The following is a 25,626-nucleotide window of genomic DNA, read 5'->3' on the forward strand; positions in this document are numbered from 1 at the left end:
GGCACCCTGACCAGGGCCAGGGATTGAGCCCACAACCAAGGTATGTGCCCTTGACAGGGATTGAACCCAGGACCCTTCAGTCTTCGGTCCATGGGCCGATGCTCTACCCACTGAGGCAAACTGGCTAGGGCCAAGGTTGTGAGTTTGATCCCTGGTTGGGGCACATATAAGAATCAACCAATGGCCGAGACCGGTTTGGCTCAGTGGATAGAGCGTCGGCCTGCGGACTGAGAGGTCCCGGGTTCGATTCCGGTCAAGGGCATGTACCTGGGTTGCGGGCACATCCCCCACCGGTGGGGGATGTGCAGGAGGCAGCTGATCGATGTTTCTCTCTCATCGATGTTTCTGACTCTCTCTATCTCTCTCCCTTCCTCTCTGTGAAAAATCAATAGAGTATATTTAAAAAAAAAAAAAAAAAGAATCAACCAATGAATGCATGGATGAGTGGAACAACAAATCAATCTCTCTCTCTCACCTTCTCAAATCAATCCATAAAATATTTTAAAAATAAATAAAATAAAATAAAAGTGCATTCCAGTTTAAAAAATAATTTGGAGGGAGCAAATAATTTGAAATCACCTAACGTTGAATAGGGGAATGTTACTAAAGAATACTAGGCCAGAGCTCCCCACTTTCTCCTCCTCTTAAAAATCATAGGAAGCCCTAGCCGGTTTGCCTCAATGGATAGAGCATCAGCCAGACTGAAAGGCCCCAGGTTCAATTCCGGGCAAGGACACATGCCGGGGTTGTAGGCTCGCTCCCCAGTGGGGGGTGTGCAGGAGGCAGCCGATCAATGATTCTCTCTCATCATTGATGTTTCTATCTCCCTCTCCCTCTCCCTTCCTCTCTGAAATCAATAATATATATTTTTTAAAAATCGTAGGAAAATGTTTTAAATTGCACCGCACACTATGGTAAACAGAAGAGACTGGTATGGTAAAAGCAATCAGCTGGGTACCCTGGCCATCCCGGCCCCTCTTGGCTGCCCCTAGGGCTGAAGGAATCACTGTCAGGCAGCCCCTTTTACAAAGCCCACTGTGCCATAAAACAGTTAAACAGTAGGAGGCAGCAACATGTGGCAGACCTGGGTGGTTGCCTACCCAACAGCCATTTCTCCCCTCCATCTCGGCTTGATCTAACTCCCACAGGCACTGTCTTTAGAGGCGGCAGGCCCCAGCCCTAGTCCCAGCTCCCTCTCCAGAGTCATGATTGGTCTGAGCTGGCTTTGGTGGGTCCATTTCTCTTGCCAGTTTTAGGTTTAGTCATAGTTATCTGATAAAAGCTGGGTCAAAGAATAGGGTGAAAAGTCTATTTAGAGACTTTGGGAAAGATTTTCATCACACTTTAAAAAAATAGACATTACAGCCAGGCCGGTGGCTCTGTGGTTGAGCTTCAACCTATGTGTTTGGTCCGGCCTGGGTTGCAGTTGATCCCGATTGGGGGGGGGGGGGGGGCGGGGGGGGGGAATAGGTGATTCTCTCTCATCATTGATGATTCTGTCTCTCTCCCTCTCCCTTCCTCTCTGAAATAAATTGTATATTTTTTTATTTTTTTTAAATATATTTTATTGATTTTTCACAGAGAGGAAGGGAGAGGGATAGAGAGTTGGAAACATCGATGAGAGAAGCATTGATCAGCTGCCTCCTGCACACCCCCGCACTGGGGATGTGCCCACAACCAAGGTACATGCCCTTGACCAGAATCGAACCTGGGACCTTTCAGTCCGCAGGCTGACGCTTCATCCACTGAGCCAAACCTGTTAGGGCTATCTATATATTTTTTAAGAGAGACATTGCAGAAAAACATTTCCTCATCTGCTACTAGATACTGTCATATCTGTGTGGCATTCCCAGAATTGTGGAACTGTGAGGGGAGTTAACTAAATGGTGGAATGGAAGAGGGGAAAGTGGAGGGGACCTGTTCCTTGATAGCATCGTTGAGGAATTAAATTAACCAATCCTGGAAAACCCACTGTGGAATGATCAATGATTCTTATCATTGATGCTTCTATCTCTCTTTCCTTTGCCCTTCCTCTGAAATTAATAAAAATATTTTTTCTAAAAATTTTTAAATATATTTTTTATTTCAGAGAGGAAGGAAGAGGGAGAGAGAAACATAAATGATGAGAGAGAATCATTGATCTGCTGCCTCCTGCACACCCCGACTGGGGATCGAGCCCGCAACCCAGTCATGTGCCCTGGTCCGGAGTCGAACCTGGGACCCTTCAGTCCGCAGGCCAAAGCTCTATCCACCAAGCCAAACCGGCTAGGGCTAAAAATGTATTTTAAAAAGCTTTAAAAAAATAAAAAACTCACCGTGGATCAAGGTCTTTAACACACGTTATCTCCTTGCACTCCCACATGCCTCCTCTGACAGCAGATATAATATCGCTTTGTTGAGGAGGAGCAAATTGGAGCTATGAAAACTGAAGTCCCCGGCCCCGGGGACAAGGCTGAGATGTGAAGCTCTCAGATTGCAACGCGGGCCTCCCCGACTCCACACCCGCCTTTCCTTTCACTGAAGTGGGAAAGGTCACGGAAGCACCCTGAAATGTACAGATACGCAGAAGAAAGACAAACCTGACAAAAAGGTCATGTTAAACCCGTCCCTCCATCCCCCAAAGGTTCTCAACATTTCCAAAACACCGTTTGAGATGGACGAGAGAGCAAGATCCTGCCCAGTGCTGACTTCAGCCCCGAATCTGTGTTAAGATTGTTTCCTGGAGAGTCAGATGCAACTAGTCCTTGGTCCACAACGTCAGACACAAGGCGGTTTAATAAATAAATATGAGCCACCTGTTAATAATTAGGAGCCCCCATTACCTCTGCCGCTGGGCCGCATAAGGTCTGTCCCGGAAAACGGTAAAGGCAGCGTTTTGTTTTGGACGATCCCACGTGGCACGGCTTGCGCTGCGCTTGGAACGGCCCGGGCGCTGCGCTCCGGCGCCCAGTGTATTATCCGTATCATGCATGTGCCGGAGATCTTTTTTTAAAGTGACGCCGTATAACTTACTTGAAAAATATTACTATGAAAAAATAAGGACGGGTGGACAGAGGGGTCGTGTGCTAGGGGTGCAGTGCAGTAAAATTTAATGCCAGACAGTTAAAACAGTCCAAAGGCAAAACGTTCGCAGTAAGAGGCAACTTTCTGTGTTTGAAATGTTCCTGACCCAGCGCGGAAAACCTGCGCGGGGCGGTCCGCTCCGCTGCGGGGGCGGGAGGCTGAGTTTCGCTCCGTCGGATGGAAAAGGATCCTCCGCCTGCCCCGCCTTCGGGGAGCGCGGCCGGAGTGACATCGCCGCCGCGGGCCGCTTGCGAAACCCCAAATCCTCGAGAGCGAGGCGGCGGCTGCCAAGCCCTCGGAGCCAGGGCCGCGCGGTGCCGGGGGCGGGGCGGGGCGGGCGCGCCGGGAGGAAGCGCGCGCGGCCGTTACCAGGGCCCCGGCCGGCCGGGCGCCGCATGTAAATATTTTTGGCGGGGCGGGGAGAGGCGGCATCAAATTTCAAAAAAAAAAAAAAGCCTCCAAAACCCACCGCACGGCGCGCGATGGGCGCCCTTCGGCCGCGGGAGCGAGTGGAGGATGCTGGGAAAGAGGTAACATGGCCACCGGCGGCGGCCCCGAGGAGGAGCGGCAGCGGGGGCGCCCGCAGCTGCTGGCCCCCGCGCGCCCCGCGGCCCGCGCCGAGGAGAAGGAGGGCGGCCGCGAGAAGCTGGGCTGGGCCCAGGTGGTGAAGAACCTGGCCGGGAAGAAGGGCGAGTTCCGCGAGTCGCGGCCGCCGCGGCGCGAGGACGAGAGCGGCGGCGGCGCGGGCGGCGCGCTGGGCGCCCCGGCGGGCCTGGCGGCGGCGGACCTCGGCGACTTCCCCCCGGCCAGTCGCGGGGACCCGAAGGGCCGCCGGAGAGAGCAGGCCGGCGAGGCGGCGGACCCTCGCCCGAAGAAAGGCGCCGCGGAGGCGGGCCGGAGGAAGAAGGCCGAGGGGGCGGCCATGGCCACCCCGTCCCGGCTCGGCGCGGCCGACGACCCGGCGGAGGAGTCCCCCGCGGAGGAGCCGGGGGCGGGGACGGGGGCGGCGGCGGCGGCGGCGGGCTCCGCGGCCGGCCCGGGCAAGGGCCGCTTTCTCGTGCGCATCTGTTTCCAGGGCGACGAGAGCGCCTGCCCCACCCGGGACTTCGTGGTGGGCGCGCTCATCCTGCGCTCCATCGGCATGGAGCCCGGCGACATCTACGCCGTCATCCAGATCCCCGGCAGCCGCGAGTTCGACGTGAGCTTCCGCTCGGCCGAGAAGCTGGCCCTGTTCCTGCGCGTCTACGAGGAGAAGCGCGAGCGGGAGGACTGCTGGGACAACTTCGTGGTGCTGGGGCGCAGCCGGTCCAGCCTGAAGACGCTCTTCATCCTCTTCCGCAACGAGACGGTGGACGTGGAGGACATCGTGACCTGGCTCAAGCGCCACTGCGATGTGCTGGCCGTGCCCGTGAAGGTGACCGACAGGTTCGGGATCTGGACCGGGGAGTACAAGTGTGAGATCGAGCTGCGCCAGGGCGAGGGCGGCGTCCGGCACCTGCCGGGGGCCTTCTTTCTGGGGGCCGAGCGGGGCTACAGCTGGTACAAGGGGCAGCCCAAGACGTGCTTTAAATGTGGTTCCCGGACCCACCTGAGCGGCAGCTGCACGCAGGACAGGTGCTTCAGGTGCGGGGAGGAGGGGCACCTGAGCCCTTACTGCCGAAAGGGCATCGTGTGCAACCTCTGTGGCAAGCGGGGGCACGCCTTCGCCCAGTGTCCCAAAGCGGTTCACAATTCCGTGGCACCTCCGCTGCCCGGGGTGGCCGGGCACTGAGCACCCGCCTGCCTGCCTGCCTGCCTGCCAGGGTGAAGACAGAGCCAGTTTACCCCTCTTAAGTGCCAAAACCTTTTTTGAAACCATTTTCTATCGTGTTTGAAAGAGATCTTTTTAAACAAGAGATGTCTCTCTCTCTGCCTTCTTAAGCCGAGTGTACTCCATTTCAGCCTTTTCTGAATTGGTGGCTCTCATCAGTCGTGACTACCGACAACTGTTAGTGTGCAGTTATGTCGCCAGTCCCTCTGTTGAATTTTGTTTTCGTTTTTTTGTAATTGGGGGACAGGGGGTGGTTTGTACTTGTTACTCCCTGTGTCTTGTCTTCTCCCTGAATTTTCGCCCTTTGGGCTGCCTTGCTCATCTTGATGTCCTAGCACTAAGTACAGGGCCCAGCACGTGGTAGACACTGCGCTCCATCAGTGTTTGTTGACTTGAAAACGTTGTTGACTGTGACTTCTGTCAGGATGTCCAGCTTGTGCAGCTCTTTCCCTCCCCCTTATAATTTGCTGCTTCTAATCTGTGTGGTCTGAGAATTTGTGAAACCAGTGTTGTTAGAAGTGTATGTAATCTGAGTCCAATAAGCTCTGCATGGTGGCCAAGGGCCTCTCTTATGGCATTAAAATACATGGACTTTGTGACAGCTCTTTCAGTGGCTTAGAAGAGCCACACAATTATGGAATCTAGAATTTCCCTGTTGGAAAGAACCTAGAAGTTGGTTTACACCAATCCCCTGGTTTTCCAACAGTGAAAGCGGCCCAGAGAGGTTAAATGACTGGGTCATAATCACATAGCTGTCTGGTGCCCGAGCCAACCTAGAGTTCCCTGACCCCAAGGCCAGTGCTCATTCCACTACCTCTCACACTTCACAACATTTTCCTCAACACTTGAGGGCCCGGAAAGTCTGATCTCTCCAGAATAATGTGCCATCTGGGCCAGAAAGCAGAAAAAGATGTCGCAGGGGCTTCTGAATACTTGGGAGACAGAGAAGGGATAAAAGAACATAATCCAGGGTGCACTTGTTCCCTGGGGTATCACACCTGGATTACAGTGTGCCTGGTCCTTTGGGGGCCTTTCCCTTCCCCATTCATTGCCACCAGTGAGAAATGGGGGTGCTCCTGTGTAAGGAAACCTCGTAAAGGTTTACATTTGCACCTTAGTCTCAATAGTTAGACACCCCAGAGAAGCAGCTAATGGAGTTCATCTGCAAACTCCTGACTCTCAGGAGAAAGGCTGTTTTAACCCAGAATTGTGAGTTGTGAACTTTAAAATGTACTTGTGAAATAGGCCATGCGAGAGAGCACTGGGTCAGCTGTTACCAAGTTAAAGGAGAATAGACAATACACTACTTGGGGTTTTTGTCTTCCCTTTGCATTCAGTTTTGCTATTTCCTTGTGGCTTGGAATGTAAAATCCATTGTTAAAAAGTTTTGTTCTGAATAAATATTTATCTTTTGTATTGCTAATTCTGCTGCACTATTTCCTTTCAAAGTATTAGAGGCATGGGTACACAGACCCTAGTTCAACGTGCTTCCTCCTTCACACCACTTGTTTACCCTGCACGTACAGTTCCAGCCCCTGCAGGCCAGCACTTAGCACCTACCCTGTGGAACCAGGCCCTTTGGAGTTGCTCCCTAAACCCAGTGTGCTAATCACTTAACTCAAGTTTGCAGTCCCTAACTCGGCTCCAAAGAATCAGAATCACCGGAGCGAGGGAAACGTTTTCAGCAAGCATCCCCAAGCAGTTCTGACGAGCGGGCAGTTTTGAGAATCACAGTTCCGATTGGTACTAAAATGAGTGAGAGGGACTCTGTCCGTGAGAAATTACAAACTAGTGGGAGGACAGGGAAGATGTCAGTTTCGTCATCTTACAGTTGTAAGTGCCAGGAATTGGATGCAAAGTATTCATGGGCTTTTTAAAAATGCCATCTCGTCTAGCTGTAAGGGAGGAAGAGAGAGTCCACGGACTCGAGCAGAGAGCTGACTCGGACCTCCAAACTGATCTAATCCTGGAGATTCCCTCCCCTGACCCCAGCCCCAAACCTCTGAAGGACTTTTCAGCTCTGAGATGTTATGATCCTAAGAAAGTTCCCAGTGCATTGCTTCTCTGAGAATGCTTTCAGGATATTTCCAGAGCTGATCTGGTGTAGTTGGGGCCTGGTTGGCTCTGGGGAACCCTTTTTTTCAGAGCTAGCTCAGCCCCTCTCCTTCCTGTCTCCCAAAGCAAACAGACCGTTCCCTCCTGGATTCCTCCCTCTTGTCCCCCCCCCCCCCCCCCCCCCCCCCCGCCCCCCTCATCTCTCTCTTCTCTGCCTTGCATTCTCCTCCCTCCCAGCGCTTGGAGGCCAGTGGGCAGGAGAAAGCCTGCATTCATCACGCTCCCCTCCCCCTTCTTCCTGGCGGGCACTGTGCCAAGGAGCCTCTTAGGAAGGATCTTCCCTCTCCCCGCCCCTCCCTGCAACTCTCCTGGAGGGAGCGGAGGAAGAAACTTTCCCTGCCCATCCCCCACAGAACCCGCTCCAGGGCCTCCTGCCTAGCGTTCTGGGGATTGAGCCAAGGGTTGGAGCGGAACAAACCTCCCCCAGCTTCCTCTCCCCATCTAGCAGCCCCCAAATTACAATTCCTCACTGTTCATGGGCTCCAGGGGAGTGTGCTGAGATCCTAGACTGAGGCTGGCGGACTAGCTGCCAGGCCCCGTGCAGGGCGCTGCTCTGCGTATACCCATGAACAAGACTAGTGCACTTGCAGAAGGAGATACAGATAAGTAACAAGCAATTTAAAAATAATAAGTGCTTTTAAATACTCGGAGGGGGGGGGGGATACAGTACGTACAGAATTGTGTGAAGTACAAGTTTCCTAGCAGAGATGATGTCTCCTCTAAAACCTGCAGGATGAATAAGAGCCAAGTAAAGAGGGAAGAGATCCAAGCACAGAAACAGCCTGTGCAGAGACCTGGAACACACAGCATGTTCAATCTGGAAAGTAAGAGAAGATGTGGTTGGAAAAATGCCAAGAGGAGGTGGCACGTCCCTTGTCAGTGCTATTTAAGAGGTTTGATTTTGTCTTAACGCCCTATAGTCTGGCCTCCATTCCATTCATTCATTCATTCAACATGTTATGTTAGGCACTAACTCTTTCTAGGCAATGGAATAAAACAAAATAGTCAAGTCCCCTGGGGCTCAAATTCCAGAATCACACAAATAGGTACATTAATTACAAACTATGATAATGCATTCAAAGAAACATGCAGGGATATCGTGTTTAACAAGGAAAACTGATCTGGTCTTAGGGGTCAGGGATAGCAACCCAGAGGACATGTTTGAACTGAGATTGAAAGGATATATAAGGAGTTAATTGAGAGATGGGGTGAGGGTAAAGGGATGACGGGTATTAGTCTAGACAAAGGGGATAACAAGAATAACGACCCAATGCAGTGGTTCTCAACCTTCCTAATGCCGCGACCCTTTAATACAGTTCCTCATGTTGTGGTGACCCCCAACCATAAAATTATTTTCGTTGCTACTTCAAAACTGTAATTTTACTACTGTTATGAATCGTCATGTAAATATCTGATATGCAGGATGTATTTTCATTGTTACAAGTTGAACATAATTAAAGCATAGTGATTAATCACAAAAACAATATGTAATTATATATGTGTTTTCCGATGGTCTTAGGCGACCCCTGTGAAAGGGTCGTTCCACCCCCAAAGGGGCCGCGACCCACAGATTGAGAACCACTGCTGTAATGGGAGGAGCCCTGGCCAAATCCAGAAATCAAGTGGAGTCCAGGTTTAGCAACAGAAACCATTGTAGTTAGTGAAGAAAGTGATGGGCCCTCGCTGAGGATTAGGAATGACTCCTAGAACACCATAGAAACTGACCTGCCGGGGGAGCTACTACCTCTCATGGTCAGAAAGGAACCAGGAGCTCACCACTGGAAAGGCTGAGTTTGAGAACACACCGCTGAACCTGCCACCCAAGAGCAGGATGCTAGGACCAGAAACCTACTGCCAGGACAGCGACATGTCAAGTTCTTGAAGCCAGAGACCATTAGCTGGTGTTTCCACAAGCTTACAAGCAAAAATAGCCAAAACTGTGACTTCTGCCTTCCTTCCACCTTCCAAATCTCATGCAAGTATATCTAATTGCTGGAGCCCTACCTGAAGAGAAGTCTGGAAATATGTAGCACATATGTGTAGCACAGGAAGGCATATAAACAGAGTGGGAATGGATGTTGTTTGCCAACCAACCTTATCCAGCCCAGCCGGTGTGGCTATAATACAGAGGCGGGGAGGGAGATGATGGTAGGAAATAAGGCTGGGGGTCTCACACAGGGTCTGGTCAGCCATGTTTAGATTTTTTTTTATTTCTTTAAGAAATGAGCCAGCTGAGCTGCATGAGTGAACTCAGGGAACAAGTTACAGAGGCAAAAGGAAAAAGAAGGGCCCTTGGAGCTTAGGAGAAAGAGAGAGGCAAAGAAGTGCGGGAAGGGGTTAGGGAAAGGGGAGAGAGAGAGAGAGAGAGAGAGAGAGAGAGAGAGAGAGAGAGAGAGAGAGAGAGAGACTCTAAAAATTTGAGTCTAGGAATGATGAGAAGCCATTGAAGGATTTTTAAGCGAGGAGGTGACATGATCAGGGCTGTGTTTTTTAAATACCATTCAGGAGACATTGTAGAGAATGGGTCAGAGGGGAGCCCAAGTAGAAAGATGTACAGTTTACCCAGATGAGAGATACGGGTCAATTGGACCTGGATGATGCAGATAGCAAAAAGCAGTCAGGGTAAAGATATATTTAGACATTTAAGTCAACAAGGTAGACATGGGCTGGGAAAGGGTAAGTACCATAATTGACTTCCAGGTTTCCTGCTTCTGCAATTGGAAAGATGGTGGGGCCATTTCCTGAGATGTAGAACAAAGGAGAAAATAACCAAGTTTGGGATGAAAGCCTCGAGTTTGTGTTGAGTTTGAGGTCTCCATAGAGGATGTCTAAGAGAAGGTGCGGATTAGGTGGTTCAATATGCACCGTCTTAAATTCTAAGAAAAGTACTGGGCTTGAGAAATAAACATACATGAGTCTTTTAACAATAGCTTTCACACTCTTTATCTACCCCCCACATTAATACGTACTTTTTACCTTGCAGCCATCGGAGACATGTATGCATGTGTGTGCTTATATATTAAAAAAAACAATATGTAAACAATATATATCAAGGGTGGGAACGTCTGGCCCATGGGCCATATAAGGCTCAAGAAATAATTTGGTCTGGCCTTGCCAAGGTGAGTTAATTAAATGTTTGACCAAATATAGCCAGCTATTTTTAAGTTAATAATTTTGTATGGCCCGCGAATTATGTTATAAATCCAAATGGCCCTCGGCAGAAAAAAAGCTCCCCCACCCTTGATATATATATAATACTAAACTGTGGGTAGTGCACCCTGATTTTTTTTTTAAATCCTAACCCCAGGACATGCTTAGAGGAGGAGGAGCAGGGGAGAGAAATATTGATGTGAGAGAAAAACGTTGATCTTGGTTGCCTTACGTACACTTGCCCATTAGGGATCAATCCCGCAACCCAGGCATGTACCCTGACTGGGAATCAAACCAGCAACTTTTCAGTGCAAGAGGTAGGACGATACTTAACCAACTGAGCCAGTCTGGGTGGGTACCCTGATATTTTTTTTTATTCTATTGCTTCATTGTTTTTTAAATACTTATATGACCCATTAAATTTATTTTACACTCTCCTAATGAGTCATGAGAGAAAGCAGAGGGGAGAAAAATTATAGCAACTTGGATTGTGCCTTAAGCAACTCTGTGCGAGAGTTTCCCCTGATGGAAAAGGGCATTGTGACAAACTAATAAGGGACAGCCAGGAAGGGAGAAGGAAAACAAAAGTGTAAAGACTTATAAACAGGGAGAAGAGTTACAAGTGGCAGGAATTAACTGTACTGAGTGCTGCAAGAGGTCAAGTAAAACTGACGGAGAAATGTCGAAGAATTGAAGAGTACCCATTGGATGGAGTAATGTAGAGGTTATTGGCGAGGGCCTTTTTATTATTTTTTTAAAATATATTTTATTGATTTTTTACAGAGAGGAAGGGAGAGGGATAGAGAGTTAGAAACATCGATGAGAGAGAAACATTGGTCAGCTGCATCTTGCACACCCCCTACTGGGGATGTGTCCGCAACCAAGGTACATGCCCTTAACCGGAGTCAAACCTGGGACCCTTTAGTCCGGAGGCCAAGGCTCTATCTACTGAGCCACACCGGTCAGGGCAGCGAGGGCCTTTTAGAGTAGAATGAGGGAGCAGGAGACAGACTAAGGAACAACTAATCTTCCTAATTTTAGTGAATTCAACTCCTTTTACAGGAGGCTCCTGGGCTCCTTTGGGACCTCCTGCTCAGCCAGGGTGCCGACTCCATCTCTGCATGTCAGTGCGGGCATGGCAGCCAGCGGAGCTCAGTACTGTGGAGTAAGGAGTGGCGGATGATGAGTGGTGGTCAGATCATACCAAGTTGAAAGTAGCTCCATGGGAGTGTACCAGGCTGTGCAAAGCCAATGAACCCATCCATACAGCATATTTGCTGGCTTGTCAGTGTAACTAAGAATATTTGGGGAGGACAGGTTTCATGAAAATACAGATATATTATAGAGAATGGAAATTTTGCAGCATTTTAAAATAAAACATGGAGTAATATCTTTGGAAAGCAATTTGGCACTATCTATCAAATTTTAAAATTCACGTAACCTTTTAATACAGCAGTCATTTATAGCTAAACTTGGACATGTGAACAAAGACGAATGTACCAGGATGTTCACTGAAGAATTACTTTGGGTACCAAAGACAGGAAGCAATCTGATTGTCTAGCAATAGGGAGCTATTAGATAGTCTATGGCACTTCCAAATAGTGGTACACTATGCAGCTGTTAAAAGGAACAATTCTATTATGTATTAATATGAAATAGTCTCTAAGACACATCTTTTTAAAAATATTATTTTATTGATTTCAGAGAGAAAAGGAGAGAGAGAGAAAGAGAGAAATAGAAACATCAATGATGAGAGAGAAGCATTGATTGACTGCCTCTTGCATGCCCCCTACTGGGGATCAGGCCTGCAACCCAGGCATGTGCCCTCACTGGGTATTGAACCATGACCTCCTGGTTCATAGGTCAACGCTCAACCACTGACCCATGCTGGTCGGGTGGGCTCTAATAAGTGGGACAACATTTTAAAGTGAACAAAGCAAGATATGGTATATTATTATTTACATTTTAATTTTACCTTTCAGTTTTATTGAGGTATACTTGACAAAAATCATAAGATGTAAAGTGTTCAATGTTATTTATACATGTATTACAATTTTTAAATGATGGAATAAATATATATATCCTTATTTATGTACAAATAACTCTGTAAGGATATTAATGAAATTGGTAACTGTTGTAGCCTCTGAGAAGATCTACATATTTGGGGTTTGGGATGGAAGGAAAACTTATTTTCTGTGGTATATTCCTGTGGTTTTTATTTTGCTTTTTGAATTTGTTTTTGTTTTAACTATTTCATATGTTATCTCTGGCCAAAAAAAAAAAAAAAAGTAACAAAAATCAATGCAAAGCACAACACGACTTCAAAGAAATTCCTGTAGACTCTGCAAAGACAGGAATCCATTTCCTCTATGTTTAAAAATAAGAAACGTTAATAGGAAAGTTTAATACTCTAACTACAGCAACCAACTCCGGGCTCCCTGCTTCCAAGCTTGGTCTCCTTCAATCCAAAAAAATAGTCCTCAAAATGAAATGTGATCACTAACTCCCCAGCTTGAAGACCTTCAAAGACTCTGTGTCCTCCCTGGGGCCCATCAGGCCTGCCTCCTCAGTCTCACCCCCTAACCCTGGCTGGGCTCCTGATAGTCATTCCAGGAATTCACCCTCCCTGGCATGTGGTTAACCCTTCCCTTCCCTGATGCTCAATTCTAATGCCACTTCCTAAATGCAGCCTTCCCTAATCTTCTAGACCAAACCCTCTCTCTTACATTCTCCTCTCCTTCCAACAGTTTAGCTTACTGTTAGGGTTAGGGTTTATTTATGCCATGGTTTGATTAATATCTGCCTTTGCCTCTCAATTTTGAGCTTTGAGAGAGAGGGCAAGAATCATCACTTTTTTGCTCTTGGCTGTAGCTCCAGCATTTAGGACTGTGCCTTGCACATAGTGGAAGCCTGATAAATATTTATGGCATGAATGATCTAGAAATTACTTAGCTGAGGTTACAGATCATGACATGTCTACTTTTCTTTTAAAAACAAACAAACACATTTTTAGCCCTGGCCGGTTTGGCTCAGTGGATGGAGCATCGGCCTGCAGACTGGAGGGTCCCAGGTTTGATTCCGGCCAGGGGCACATGCCTGGGTTGTGGGCTCGATCCCCAGTGGAGGTTGTGCAGGAGGCAGCCGATCGATGATTCTCACTCATCGTTGATGTTTCTATCTCTCTATCCCTCTCCCTTCCTCTCTAAAATCAATAAAAATATATTTTTTTAAAAAAACAAAGCATTTTTAGTTATTGATTTAAGAGAGAGAAGAAGGGGAGAGGGACATTTATTATTGTTGTCCCACTTATTTTTGCATTCATTGTTTGATTCTTCTATGTGCCCTGACCAGGGATTGAACCCACAACCTTGGTGTACCAGGAAGATGCTCTGAGCAACTGAGCTACCTGGGTAGGCTACTTGTCCTTTAATAATACCCTTAAACACAGTCATCACTGACTCTACACTGAAGAAGGACTTATCCATTCATTTAAAAAAGTTAATTCAGCCCTATCTGGTTTGGCTCAGTGGATAGAGTGTCAGCCTGCGGACTCAAGGGTCCCAGGTTCGATTCCGGTCAAGGGCATGTACCTTGGTTGCAGGCACATCCCCAGTGGGGAGTGTGCAGGAGGCAGCTGATCGATGTTTCTAACTCTCTATCCCTCTCCCTTCCTCTCTGTAAAAAATGAATAAAATATATTTTTAAAAAGTTAATTCACTCCTTCAGTCTTCTGGCCTTTGGTAGGGCTCCCTTCAGCCTGGGAGGTCAGGCCCACCCCCACCCACAGAGGTGAGCACCAGGCTCCTGGATTCCGAATGCCTGGGTTCCACACTCCCTTACCCCTAGCAAGAGTAGCCCCTGCCCTGAGTCCCCGGTAACTCTCCCCAGGGCGCAGGGAGAGGATTTTGTGGGCACATGACAGCTGCCTCCCATGAGCCTCATTCCTGGGTCCATCTCGGCTGAGGGCAAGCTGCACCACCTGATGCACCACCTTATAGACCTGAGGCTTAGGTCTCAAAGTAGCTGTTTGCAAGACAGCTTGGACATGACGTCCCTCACTGATGAGGTGGGGGGTAGCTGGACAAAGGTTGGATGCAGGACCCAGAGGGTAGCTCTCCTGGGCTTGTTAGGAGCAGAAATAGAATACTGGGGACTAGCTATAATTATGAGAAATATTAATCATGCTCTGTTAACCATGATTGTTTTGTTCTGATTTTAAAAAAGCATATTCTGATCTGGCTGGGATCTGGGAGTTAACTTCGAAATGTGGTCCATTCTCATCCAAGAACTGCCTATTATCATGGAAAGATTAACAACCTTGTTACAGCCCTTTGCAGCCCCCTCTCCCAACCCACATTGCCTGTAATCTGTAATCATTACACCCATTCTATTCCGTTTGCCTACTTCCCCATGTAATCTTTGTCCTTCTACCTCATATAAACGGCTGATTTATGGGGGATGCAGAGCAGGTTTTCATGAATAAGCGGCTGCTCTCCCATACCGCTGGCGTTACTGAAATAAACGCTCACCCATGATTCAACCCTGCTCTGCTGAATTGGCTCAGGCAGTGACAGGCAGCCCGGACCCATTTGTTGTCCAGTTTCAGGCCAACACATTCCGGCCCAGAGCTCCAAGGGTCCTGGAATTCTAATTTGAACCTGGCCTTCCAGGTTGTTATGAAGGTATATTCGTCAAGGAGCAGAACATATTTCATTTAACACATTGCTGTAGACTGATATATAACTTCTATTTGGAGACATACAGTCTATGGGACTCCAGCTGTATTCTTGTCCTGGGCTCCATACAGGCCCCTGTTCGGTTGTGTCATTTCTGAGCCACATAACCTCTCCAGGCCTGTTTTCTTACCAGAAAAATGAGTTTAATGGCAACTGCCTCAACAGGGCGGGTGAAAAAATGAAATGAAACAATTAATTCATGTAAAGGGTTTGGTAGAGGGCCAGGCCCTCAGTAAACTATCATCGTTATTTTTTCCTTCTTGCTCCCTGGCTATCACCTCCCATGCTTTTCTGTACGACATGACATGACATCCAAACTGGTGTCTTTTGTAGGATTTCCACACTGCTCCTCCCTCCTCACCTACACCAGTGATAACCTCCCTCTTCCCTCCACACGGGCGAATCCTACCCCTTCGAACATTATGATAATAGCTACCCGTGAGGGCACGTTTACTGTTTCAGGCATCGTATTAAGAACTTGACGTGGATTATCTCAATTCAGTTCTGACGCCAACTCCATGAAGTAGGTACTGTTTATTTCTCCCCAAACACAAAGACACTGGGATCCGGGGCGCTGAAGCACCGGCAGCCGGTGAGTGGCAGAGCTAGCGGGAATGCGAACTCGGGGGGTCTGACAATTGAGGCAGGTCTCCCCGATACCTGGAGTCGCGATCCTGTTTGCCGCCGCCGCCCTCCTCGCAGTGCACAGGCGACCCCTCTCCTTCAATCGCTCACCCCAAGGCCGTCATACTCCGCCCGCTCTGGGGGTCTGTCTACGGACTTTCCGCCCAAGGGGGCGGGCACTTGGTCTCACGCCACGTTGCCCGCATCCTGGACCCTCCCTCCCTCTCTCCTTTTCCTCCTTTTTGTCCTCCTCCCAGTGAGTATTAAATTACTACCCTGTGCCAGGCTTTGTGTTCATTCGCATGAGAAGCGTTACCAGCGCAGAGGGCAGTAAAGGGTGGAATTACATGTCATTTTTCTCTTTCTTCTTTACGCCTGCTTGGCTTTTTTTTTACCAGGGACCGTGCAGGCCAGGTTCCTCGAACCCAGTTCAAACGTTGCTTGGCTAGATGGGTTTGCAGAAGGCCCTGTCCCCTTAACTCCCAGCCCCCACGCATCCTGCACCGGCCCTCAAATCCAGGCGGCCCTGCCCCCTCCGGAAGGGGGAGTTGGGGGCGAACGCCGAAATCTGAGTGGCTCTTTCAAGACTCCGTTGCCGTAGAAACGGGCTGCACAGGCCTTGGCGGTCCATTACACCATCCTCCAGCGACGCAGCCAATGGCCTGCGAGCTCCGTCCCGGGCTCCGCGCTCCATCCCGGGCACCCCCGCCCTCCGGCTGCCGGCAGCCCACCAATGGGCACGTTCCTTAGCTTAGAGCCCGCCCTCGGCCCACGGACATTACCAATGAGCTTCGATCCTGCTTTCCTAGCTTCAAAGTAGCAACAGACTCGATTTTTCAAAAAAAGGAATTCTCCAAATTAGAAGACACCAGCAGTAACGCCTCTGTCCGTTGTACCTTGAATAATCTTTGGCTGGTATTTTATTTAAGAAGAACAAAACTTCCAATTACACAATATATGTCATTCTCTATTAAAGCAATTTTAGGCAATGAAGAATTAGCCAATCCATATCTGTCCTATGGCTTTCTTTCATTATAGGTATTTTCATTTAATTTAAAGTAAAGAACTAGTCATCTTGCCTTGTTTGTATTTCAAATACATGCAAATTAAAGCTGCTGAGTTGCTGATGCTGAGTTCATGAGACATTGGCCTAAGTAACTGGTAGCTGACTTTTACTGGACAGTTTAACTCCTGGATTCAGAGCATATTAAAACTGTAGGATAAATGAATATTTCTCTTAATCCATTGAAGAAACTCCATTTTTAAGGTAGGCCGTGTAATGGCTTTGATGCTCTAAAGTATAGATATACTGAATGTCTTTTTGTAAAACCTTATGCCATTTTTTTTAAAAACCTGTATTTATAGAACAGTTTTAGATTTACATAAACACTGAAAAGACAATACAAAGTTCCTAGATCTCCCATCCATTCCGTTTTCTCCATTCTTAAACATTTTACATTAATTACAATCAGTAAATCCATATTGATGCATTGGTATTAACAAAAGTTCACCGTTTATTCAGATTTCTTTACTTAATGTTCTTTTTCTACCCCGGGATCCCATCCATATGCCACACTGTGTGGATCTCATGTCTCCGTAGGCTCCTCCTGGCTGTGGCAGCCTCTCAGACAGCCAGCCACCTGAGTTATCCCTGCGGGTGCTGACCTGGACCACTTGGCTAAGGCAGTGTTTGTCAGGTTTCTCCTCTGCTCTTTTCTTTTACCCCTTTTCATGCTGTCCTCCTCGGAAGGAAGTGATGATGCTTAGCCCACACTTCAGATTTGTCTTTTCCTCTGTTTTTTATTCAGTTCTTTATTTATATCACTATGGACTCATAGGTATTTATTTCACACTTTACGTTATAACTCAGTTCTAAATTTTGTTGCTCAAATTGTTCCAGCTTTGGCCCCAGCCAGTTTGGCTTAGTGGATAAAGTATTGGCCTGCGGACTGAAGGGTCCTGAGTTCGATTCCTGCCAAGAGCACATACCTGGGTTGCGGGCTCGATCCCTAGTAAGGAGCGTGCAGGAGGCAGCCAATCAATGACTCTCTCATCATTGATGTTTCTATCTCTCTCTCTCCTTCTCCTTTCCTCTCTAAATCAATTTAAAAAAAGAAAAGAAAAAAATTGTTCCATCTTTGGCCTTGCGAGCTCTTTCACTTGGCTCCTGTGTCCTTTGACATGCCCCCATCTTTCTATGTTTTTTCTTTTGTTGTTGTTGTTCCTTAATATCCTCTTACTTTCTGGCACTATATGATGCCCCAGGCTCATCTTACACATTTCCTGCCCCAGTCCTAGAATCAGCCGTTTCTCAATGAATTCAGCCCTGATTCCTCCTATTGGAGAATGACATTAGAAACCAAGATCTGAACCTGAGTGTGCTCATTGTTGGGGTGTTGCTTCTTTGAAACCTTCTCAACTAACAGAACAAAGAAATATATGTATATATACTAATCCATATTTATCACATATCTATACATATTTCTGTATGTAACCACCTGTATCTATATTAAGGTAAACACGAGTTCATATTTATATTTCCAACTCTCATCCATTACTACATGAATCATTCTAGCCTCCTTCTCTTGCTTATCAGTAAATTCTTACTCCAACAGGGAGGAACCTGGCTCCCCCGAACCACCATCTGTCAACTTAATTGTTCAGTTACGGTATACATATAGAGCAGTGTCAGCATTGCTAACCCATACCCCCGTGGGAAATTTTATCAACTAGAATGTAATACTTCTGGGCACTTTCTTATGCTCTTAGTTTTACACACTCCGCTCATTTCTAAGTTACGTAAGTCAGCAGCCTTTCCCCGGTCCCTTTTAGTGAGGTTGCTTCATACCTTTGTAATACAGTTCATTGTTTTGTCACATGCTACGCTCTGTCTTGGGATTCTCCAGATGTCCTAAATGATTTTTTAAATTTTTTCATGCATTAAATTCTCCGGGTTTTAACAAATGCATAATGCCCTCTACCCACCATTACAGTATCACGCAGAAGAGTTTCACTGCTCTGTGCTTCACCCATTCAACCCTCTCCCCACCAAGCTCCACCCACCACAGATCTTTTTACTGTCTCTATAATTTTGCCTTTTTTTGCTCTCTTTTTTTTTTTTAAGTAGAAGACACACACACAGTATTTTTGTTGTTGCTCTTGTTATAGCTACCGCTCATTACACCTTTACCATGTCCCATGTCCTGACCTATTATGCTCTTTCAATTTTGCAGATGAGGAAACTGAGGCAAATGAGATAAAGAAACTCCCTAAAGACATAACACTGAACAAAGTCTGACTTAACATCCTGGTTGCGTTGATTGTTTAAAGCCCTGCCTAGTATTTCCATTCTTGACTTCTGAGAAATATGAGAATCCGCTATAATTTAGTCAATAAGGTGAGGATGACTTCCCACTTTACCCAGGCAGTCTCAGTTTATTTCTGTTGTTCCAGCATAATTACTAACAGTGTCCGTTCCTATGATAAATTAGTCAGCCCCAAAGAGAAAAGTCTAATGAACTTCAGAGTCAGATGGTGGGGGCTAAGGATTATACTCCAGGAGATGTAGACATGGACCAATGGGGTGTGATTTCAGAATCACCAGATGGAACCCATCATCCAGATAAAATTCTCTCCCATCTAGTCACCTTCCCCTTCCTTCTCCCAGTCTGATTACGCACCAGTTCCACCAGTCGTGCAGATGCTGCTAAAATGACTCTGATGCCGTCTTCCTCTCACTGTGAATGTGCCCCCAGTTCTGGTCTCTCCTCTCTGCCTCACGCTTCTCTGAGTCTCAAACTATATCTCATGGATTGGCAACCCAGCATTTGACGGGTTTTTGAGACTTTGAGACTTCACAAAGAAGTTAAAAATAATCCTCTTCCGCCCCTGCAAAAAGAACATGTTTTAAAGTTTGGGAATGGACAAAAGAATTGCCAACTTTTTATTTTGCCAGGTAAAGACCAGGAAAACCTCCATCTTCTATATTAATACTGTCTATTAGAAATATAATGCAAACCATAGGTGCAATTTTAAATTTCCCGGAAGCCATATTTAAAAAGGTAAAAAAGTAAGAAAACAAGTGAAATTAATTTTAACATATTTTATTCAACCCAATATGTCCAAATAGTATTATCGCAAAATATAATGAACAGAAAAAATATTAATGTGATATTTACATTTTATGCTGCCTTTAAAAGTGGTGAGAATTTTGTACAGCACATTTCAATTTGCATTAGCCATATTTAAGTGCTCGAGAACCACATGTACAGTTCTATACCATTATTCGATAAAGAGCCCCACAGTACACACACACACACACGTACACATAATCTCTGAATTTTTTTTAATATATTTTTTTATTGATTTTTTTTTACAGAGAGGAAGGGAGAGGGATTGAGAGTTAGAAACATTGATCAGCCGCCTCCTGCACACCCCCTACTGGGAATGTGCCCACAACCAAGGTACATGCCCTTGACTGGAATCAAACCTGGGACCCTTCAATCCGCAGGCTGACACTCTATCCACTGAGCCAAACCGGTTAGGGCCATAATCTCTGAATTTTTAAAGATATTTAGATGAATCATGAATCAAAAATTACTTATCTTGTTCTTATTGTTCTGGTTCTTTATTATGAATGTCCTTAAGGACCATGCCAGTTTGCAGACTGATGCCTGGAGCTAGACAGTTGGGGTGGGTGAATGGTACCTGAGTGGCTCCTTCCTCCCTTCATTGAACAGATATTCAGAGTCTATGTTGTGCCAAACTCTGCTGAGTATTGGGGATACAATGGTGAGAGTGGAAATCAGGTGGGTCCTTGGATTTCATGGAGCTTCAGCTCTGCTATGGCATACCAAGTGGGGCTGTGTCTGCAGAGCATTTAAAACAATAAAAAACTGACTGAGAGTCAATCTGCATTTATTTTGTTAATCCTCACCCAAAGATATTTTCCACTGACTTTTACAGAAAGTGGGGGGGGGGGGGGGGGGGAGAGAGAAAGAGGTCCATGTGTCCCTGATACATGAATTGGCTGCTTCCCACACTTGCCCCGTTGGGGGTTGGAGCGGGGGGGGTGTCGAACTTGCAACCCAGATAGATGCCCTTGACTAGGAATCAAACCCAAGACTCTTCAGTGCACTGGCCTATGCTCCAACCATGAGCATACTGGCCAGGGCTAATCTGCATTTTATTATCACCAAGTGCCCATAATTCTAAACCATGTCAGTGACAAAATTCCCCTCCCCAAAGATCAAGTTGTTGACCTAACTTGAGTCTAAATAATATATTTATAAGCTTTAAATCAGGATATTTTAATTACTTATACACTACTATAAATTATATTCTACAAGGAAGTTAATTCAGAGCACTCCTTAACTCAGCTCCTACCACATGCCAAGTCAGACAGAACTACACGAATTGGTTTTGAGACTAAGTCTAGAACAGTCTGGAATTGTTAAAGCTCTTTTCCTGACCACTTGTGTCTCCAGACCCTTTGGTACAACATATGTCTGTGTTTAAACAATAGATTCCAAATAAACAATGAAAGCACAGTGATTATGAAGCTGAAGAACCAGAACTTGAGTTGCTTCAATTCTCTCATTTCATGCAACCACTTAAAGCTTTTGCACTTAAAATTTAAAACAGTAAAACATGCCCTAGCCAGTTTGGCTCAGTGGATAGAGCATTGGCTTGTGGATTCCGGGTTCGATTCCGGTCAAGGGCATATGCCTGGGTTGTGGGCTCGATCCCCAGTGGGGGGTGTACAGGAGACAGCCGATAACTGATTCTCTCTCATCATTGATGTGTCCATCTCTCTTTCCCTCTCCCTTCCTCTCTAAAATCAATAAAAAACATATTTAAAAAATAAAACAGTAAAACAGAACAAACTGCAAAGTGTGGTAACTGCAAATTTTATTATTTAGTAAAATTTTATTATTTTTTTTAATATATTTTATTGATTTTTTACAGAGAGGAAGGGAGAGAGATAGTTAGAAACATCGATGAGAGAGAAACATCAATCAGCTTCCTCCTGCACACCTCCTACTGGGGATGTGACCGCAACCAAGGTACATGCTCTTGACCGGAATCGAACCTGGGACCTTTCAGTCCGCAGGCCGACGCTCTATCCACTGAGCCAAACCGGTTTCGGCTAAAATTTTATTATTTAGTAAAATTTTTAGATATAAGTAATATATTTAATATTGAAATTGAGTGTTATTTTTAAAGTATTTTCTTGCTTGTTTTAAAATGTCTTTTTAATTTTTTTTTTTAAGAGAGAGAGAAGAAAGGAGAGGGAGAGAAAGAAACATCAAAAACATCAATCAATTTGCTGCTTCCTGCATGCCCTGCACTGGGGATTAGAGTCCACAAACCGGATCATGTGCCCTGTCAAACCTTGGACCTCTGGGAGCCTGGGTTCAACCAACTGAGCCACACCGGCTGGGCTGTTTTCTTGTTTTTAAACTGTAATGTGATTAATGTAATGTCACTATTGCAACAAACTGCTATATAGATATGTTTTTATTTTTTCAAAGAAATATATTAATGGAACAGCATATTATTGATTCAACACTCTTTTCCTCTTTTGTATTATACTATTTATTTTTACTGATGATTACATACAGAAAGTTCAATAAAAGAATATTTTCACTGTCTGCATTTCTTTTCTTGAGATTATTATTAGTGTTATTCATTGCATTTCATGACTATTATTGAAAATAATGTTACTTAGAGGAGGTGAGTGTTTGAAAATGATTTGTTCCGAGTGACAAATAAGCTAGGTAGGCCACTCATGCACTGAAGAAAAGGAACAGGGAATTAGGAGAGCTATGAGGAGGCAGACAGAGGTGGAGATGCTGGAAAGGGTGGGAGAAGGGATTTCACAGCCCCTGTGTGGGGACTCAGTGGCCTCACTGAATGGAAGCCGGCTCAAAACAGAGAAAGTGGGGGAGCAGAAGTCAGACCAAGCTTATCCTGGTGGGCCAGGTAAGTCTGCTGTTTATCTTGAGAGTAATGGGGACACTATTGAAGGGTGTTAGGAAGGCAAGAGACATAATCAAATCTGTGACTACAAGTCCTATCACTCTGGCTGCAGGAAGGAGACCTGGTAGGTTCAGGGATGAGAAAGGAGGCTGGGCAGGTGCCCAGATGAGAGATGATGGTGGCAAGAACCTCATCATCTATCTACTACAGTCTGGACTGAACAGCTCAGTGGTGAGCCCAGCCTTGAATTCCTGTGGCCTGTAAAGTTTAGACTCTGGGTACCCATTTGAAAGGACTTGGGGTAATCTGTGTGTAAGGACAAACACAGTTCAGTGGCAGGCTGCAGTTTGGGGTTTTCTTTTCCAAAACTGTACTTCCTTCTCTGGGCTTCCATAGAAATCTGAGTGCATTCATCATAGAACACTGACTTTGATCCATTCAATAAATGGGTATTGAGCACCCACTGTGTGCCAGGGAATCTCCTAGGGATAAAGCAGTAATCAAAGACAAACATCTCTGCTTCTTGGAGCTGACATTCTGGTGTAGAGGAGAAGTCAAAAAACAAGAAAACAAGTAACATAATTGCAGATGTGGTAGATGTTATGAAGAAGAGGGGAAGGGTGGCGAAAGGGAAGAAAGCAACCAAAGCAAAGACCCTTGGTAATACCAAACTTGGGACAGGATGTGGATGAATGGGGTTTCTTGTATGTTGTTGGTGGGAAAGTAAATTGGTACAACGTGGATATTTGGCATTACCTTGTAAAAGTTAGCAATCATATGTCTTCAGATGTGCAACCAATACTTTCCATGATATCCGTGGGAGAACTTCCTGCCCTTGGGCACCAGGATTGTTAACAGTAACACTCTTCATAAGAGCAAAAATCTGGCAATAATTCAAATGTCTGTGGACAGGAGAATGGATAGGAAAATTGTGTATATCCCACAGTAGGAAAATGAATGTACCCCACACAGGTGTGATAATGTAGATGAATTTTAGCACTATAATAATGAGAGTGAAAGTAAATACCAGAATATTGCATAGAGCATACTTTGGTAAAGCTAGAGAATATATTTGTAAGAAAAACATTTTAAAAAGTAAGAAGAGAAAGGAGACCACATAGAGAGTGGTCAGGGCAGGCCTCTCTGGACAGTCCTATTTAAACTGAGGCTACAATGAGATGGTCCAGCCATGTGGGGATAGGAATGAAAATTTTTCTGGGCAGAGGAGACAGTGTGTACAAAGGCCATATAGTGGGCCCAAGCCTCCTGTCTTTGAGGAACATCCAGGAGGCCAGTACGCTTATAAATAATAATAATAATAATAATAATAATAATAATAATAACAACAACAGCAGCAGCAACAGGACCAGAGTAAGACATTTGAGCAGCGCTGTGCATTTAAAAGATGGCTGTATCCATCATGTCATTTAAAAATAAAATTAAGCCGAACCGGTTTGGCTCAGTGGATAGAGCGTCGGCCTGCGGACTCAAGGGTCCCGGGTTCGATTCCGGTCAAGGGCATGTACCGTGGTTGCGGGCACGTCCCCACTGGGGGGAGTGCAGGAGGCAGCTGATCGATCTCTCTCATCGATGTTTCTGACTTTCTATCCCTCTCCCTTCTTCTCTGTAGAAAATCAATAAAATATATTTTAAAAAAAATAATAAAAATAAAAATAAAAATAAAATTAATATTAAATGGAAAAAGTGGAAAAGTGTTAGAAAAAAATTTAAAGCTTTTCTTTTCCCCATGACCACTCTTTGATACCTTTACTTGGGGTCAGGCAGGAATGTGTTTGTGTTTACATCCATTATCCCACTTAATTTGTAAAACAACCTTATGAGAGAGAAACTGCTTTTTCCCCATTTTAAGATAAGCAAAGGAGGTACCAAGATATGAATACAGTAATTCTGACTCCATCGAGCACTGAACCGGCCAGGCTGCTGTTGTGAATGTTCAAACTCGGGAATAGAATGACTTCATCGTCGTCCAGTAAGTCGACGAAGGAAGCATTTGGTAGAGAGCAGGCCCTGCTCCTTTGGAGTGTCCTGTGCCTTTAAGAGTCACCCCCTCCCGCCCGCGATGCTCCAATTTCCCTCCAGGGCACCCAGAGCATCACCCCGCCCCCCGCTTCGGCGTAGCAACCCCTCCTCCACGCCCCACACCCTCGGGCTGGGCTCTCAGCCCCAACCCGCCGAGTGGAGGGTGAGGTCTGCGGCCAGAGACCAGTTCCCTCCGCTCGGACGGTGCCCACCCACTGCGCCCCAGCAGAATGCCATTTTAGAGCCTCTAATTCCCACCCCTTCCAGCAACCTATTCCGAGGGGCTGGGCCTCAACGCCTTCTCTCCTCGCCCTGGTGCGGGTCGCGGTGAAGGTGACCTCCCCCGGGGTGAGCACACACCCCGCAGTGCCCGCGCGGGCTCACACGTGGTGAGCGGGGAGCGCGCAGCCCCTCCCCGCCACGCGCCTCGAGCGTGCGTCCCCGACACGCCCCTCGGCCTGGCGCCGCCCCTGTGCACGCGCTCGCCACTCCGGACCTCGGAGGTGCGTCGCGCCCTTATCCCGCAGCACAAGGGCTGCGGTGTGTGCTGCGACCCGGTGACAGGGCACCCACACATCCTCGAACCTCGCCCGAGGACTGTGAAAAGCGGAAAGCCCGCCTGCTCAGGGTTTGGCTGGTAGGCGAGGTGCCCGGGCCCTTGTGCGCTGAGCAGGAAAGGCTGGCACCGCGAGCCTAGGTTTGGAGCCCTAGTCCACACATCCTCAGTGTTTAGTACACTGAGTGAGCGTAATATTCCTTCTTTCTCAGATCTGCTGGCGCCTCGCACAAGATAAGAAATATGAAAGGGCCCCTTGGGACCAAAAGCATTCGTTGAGCCCGAGTGGCTGGACCCTGTCTGTACTGGCAGGGACTACATCTATGGCACGATGAGTCTGTCCCCTTAAGGAGCTTTTCTAAGCCTGGCTCCCCAACATTCTGTTCTGGGATGGTTCGAAGACACACCCCGAAAGAGGAGAGGGCGGAGGTCCCACCTGGCAGCAGGTGTCCTCGAATAAACTAAAATTTCAAAGGCATGGCGGGGCGGGTACTAGCTTTCGGAGCCAGAGGGGAAGCATGATCGGCGCCCCCCGCCCCCTCACCCGCTCC

The 25,626-nt window shown here is 46.7% G+C and overlaps 1 protein-coding gene across 1 annotated transcript; it reads left to right on the forward strand.

Moving 5' to 3' along the window:
* Positions 1 to 3,403: 3,403 nt before the first annotated feature.
* ZCCHC3 (zinc finger CCHC-type containing 3) lies at positions 3,404 to 6,296 on the forward strand. Its single transcript, XM_036323375.1, has one exon. The coding sequence runs from the start codon at positions 3,599 to 3,601 to the stop codon at positions 4,832 to 4,834; it is 1,236 nt and encodes a 411-aa protein (XP_036179268.1). The 5' UTR covers positions 3,404 to 3,598; the 3' UTR covers positions 4,835 to 6,296.
* Positions 6,297 to 25,626: the final 19,330 nt, after the last annotated feature.

This window comes from Myotis myotis, unplaced genomic scaffold (genome assembly GCF_014108235.1).
Source record: "Myotis myotis isolate mMyoMyo1 unplaced genomic scaffold, mMyoMyo1.p scaffold_m19_p_9, whole genome shotgun sequence".
Taxonomy (NCBI): Eukaryota; Metazoa; Chordata; class Mammalia; order Chiroptera; family Vespertilionidae; genus Myotis; species Myotis myotis.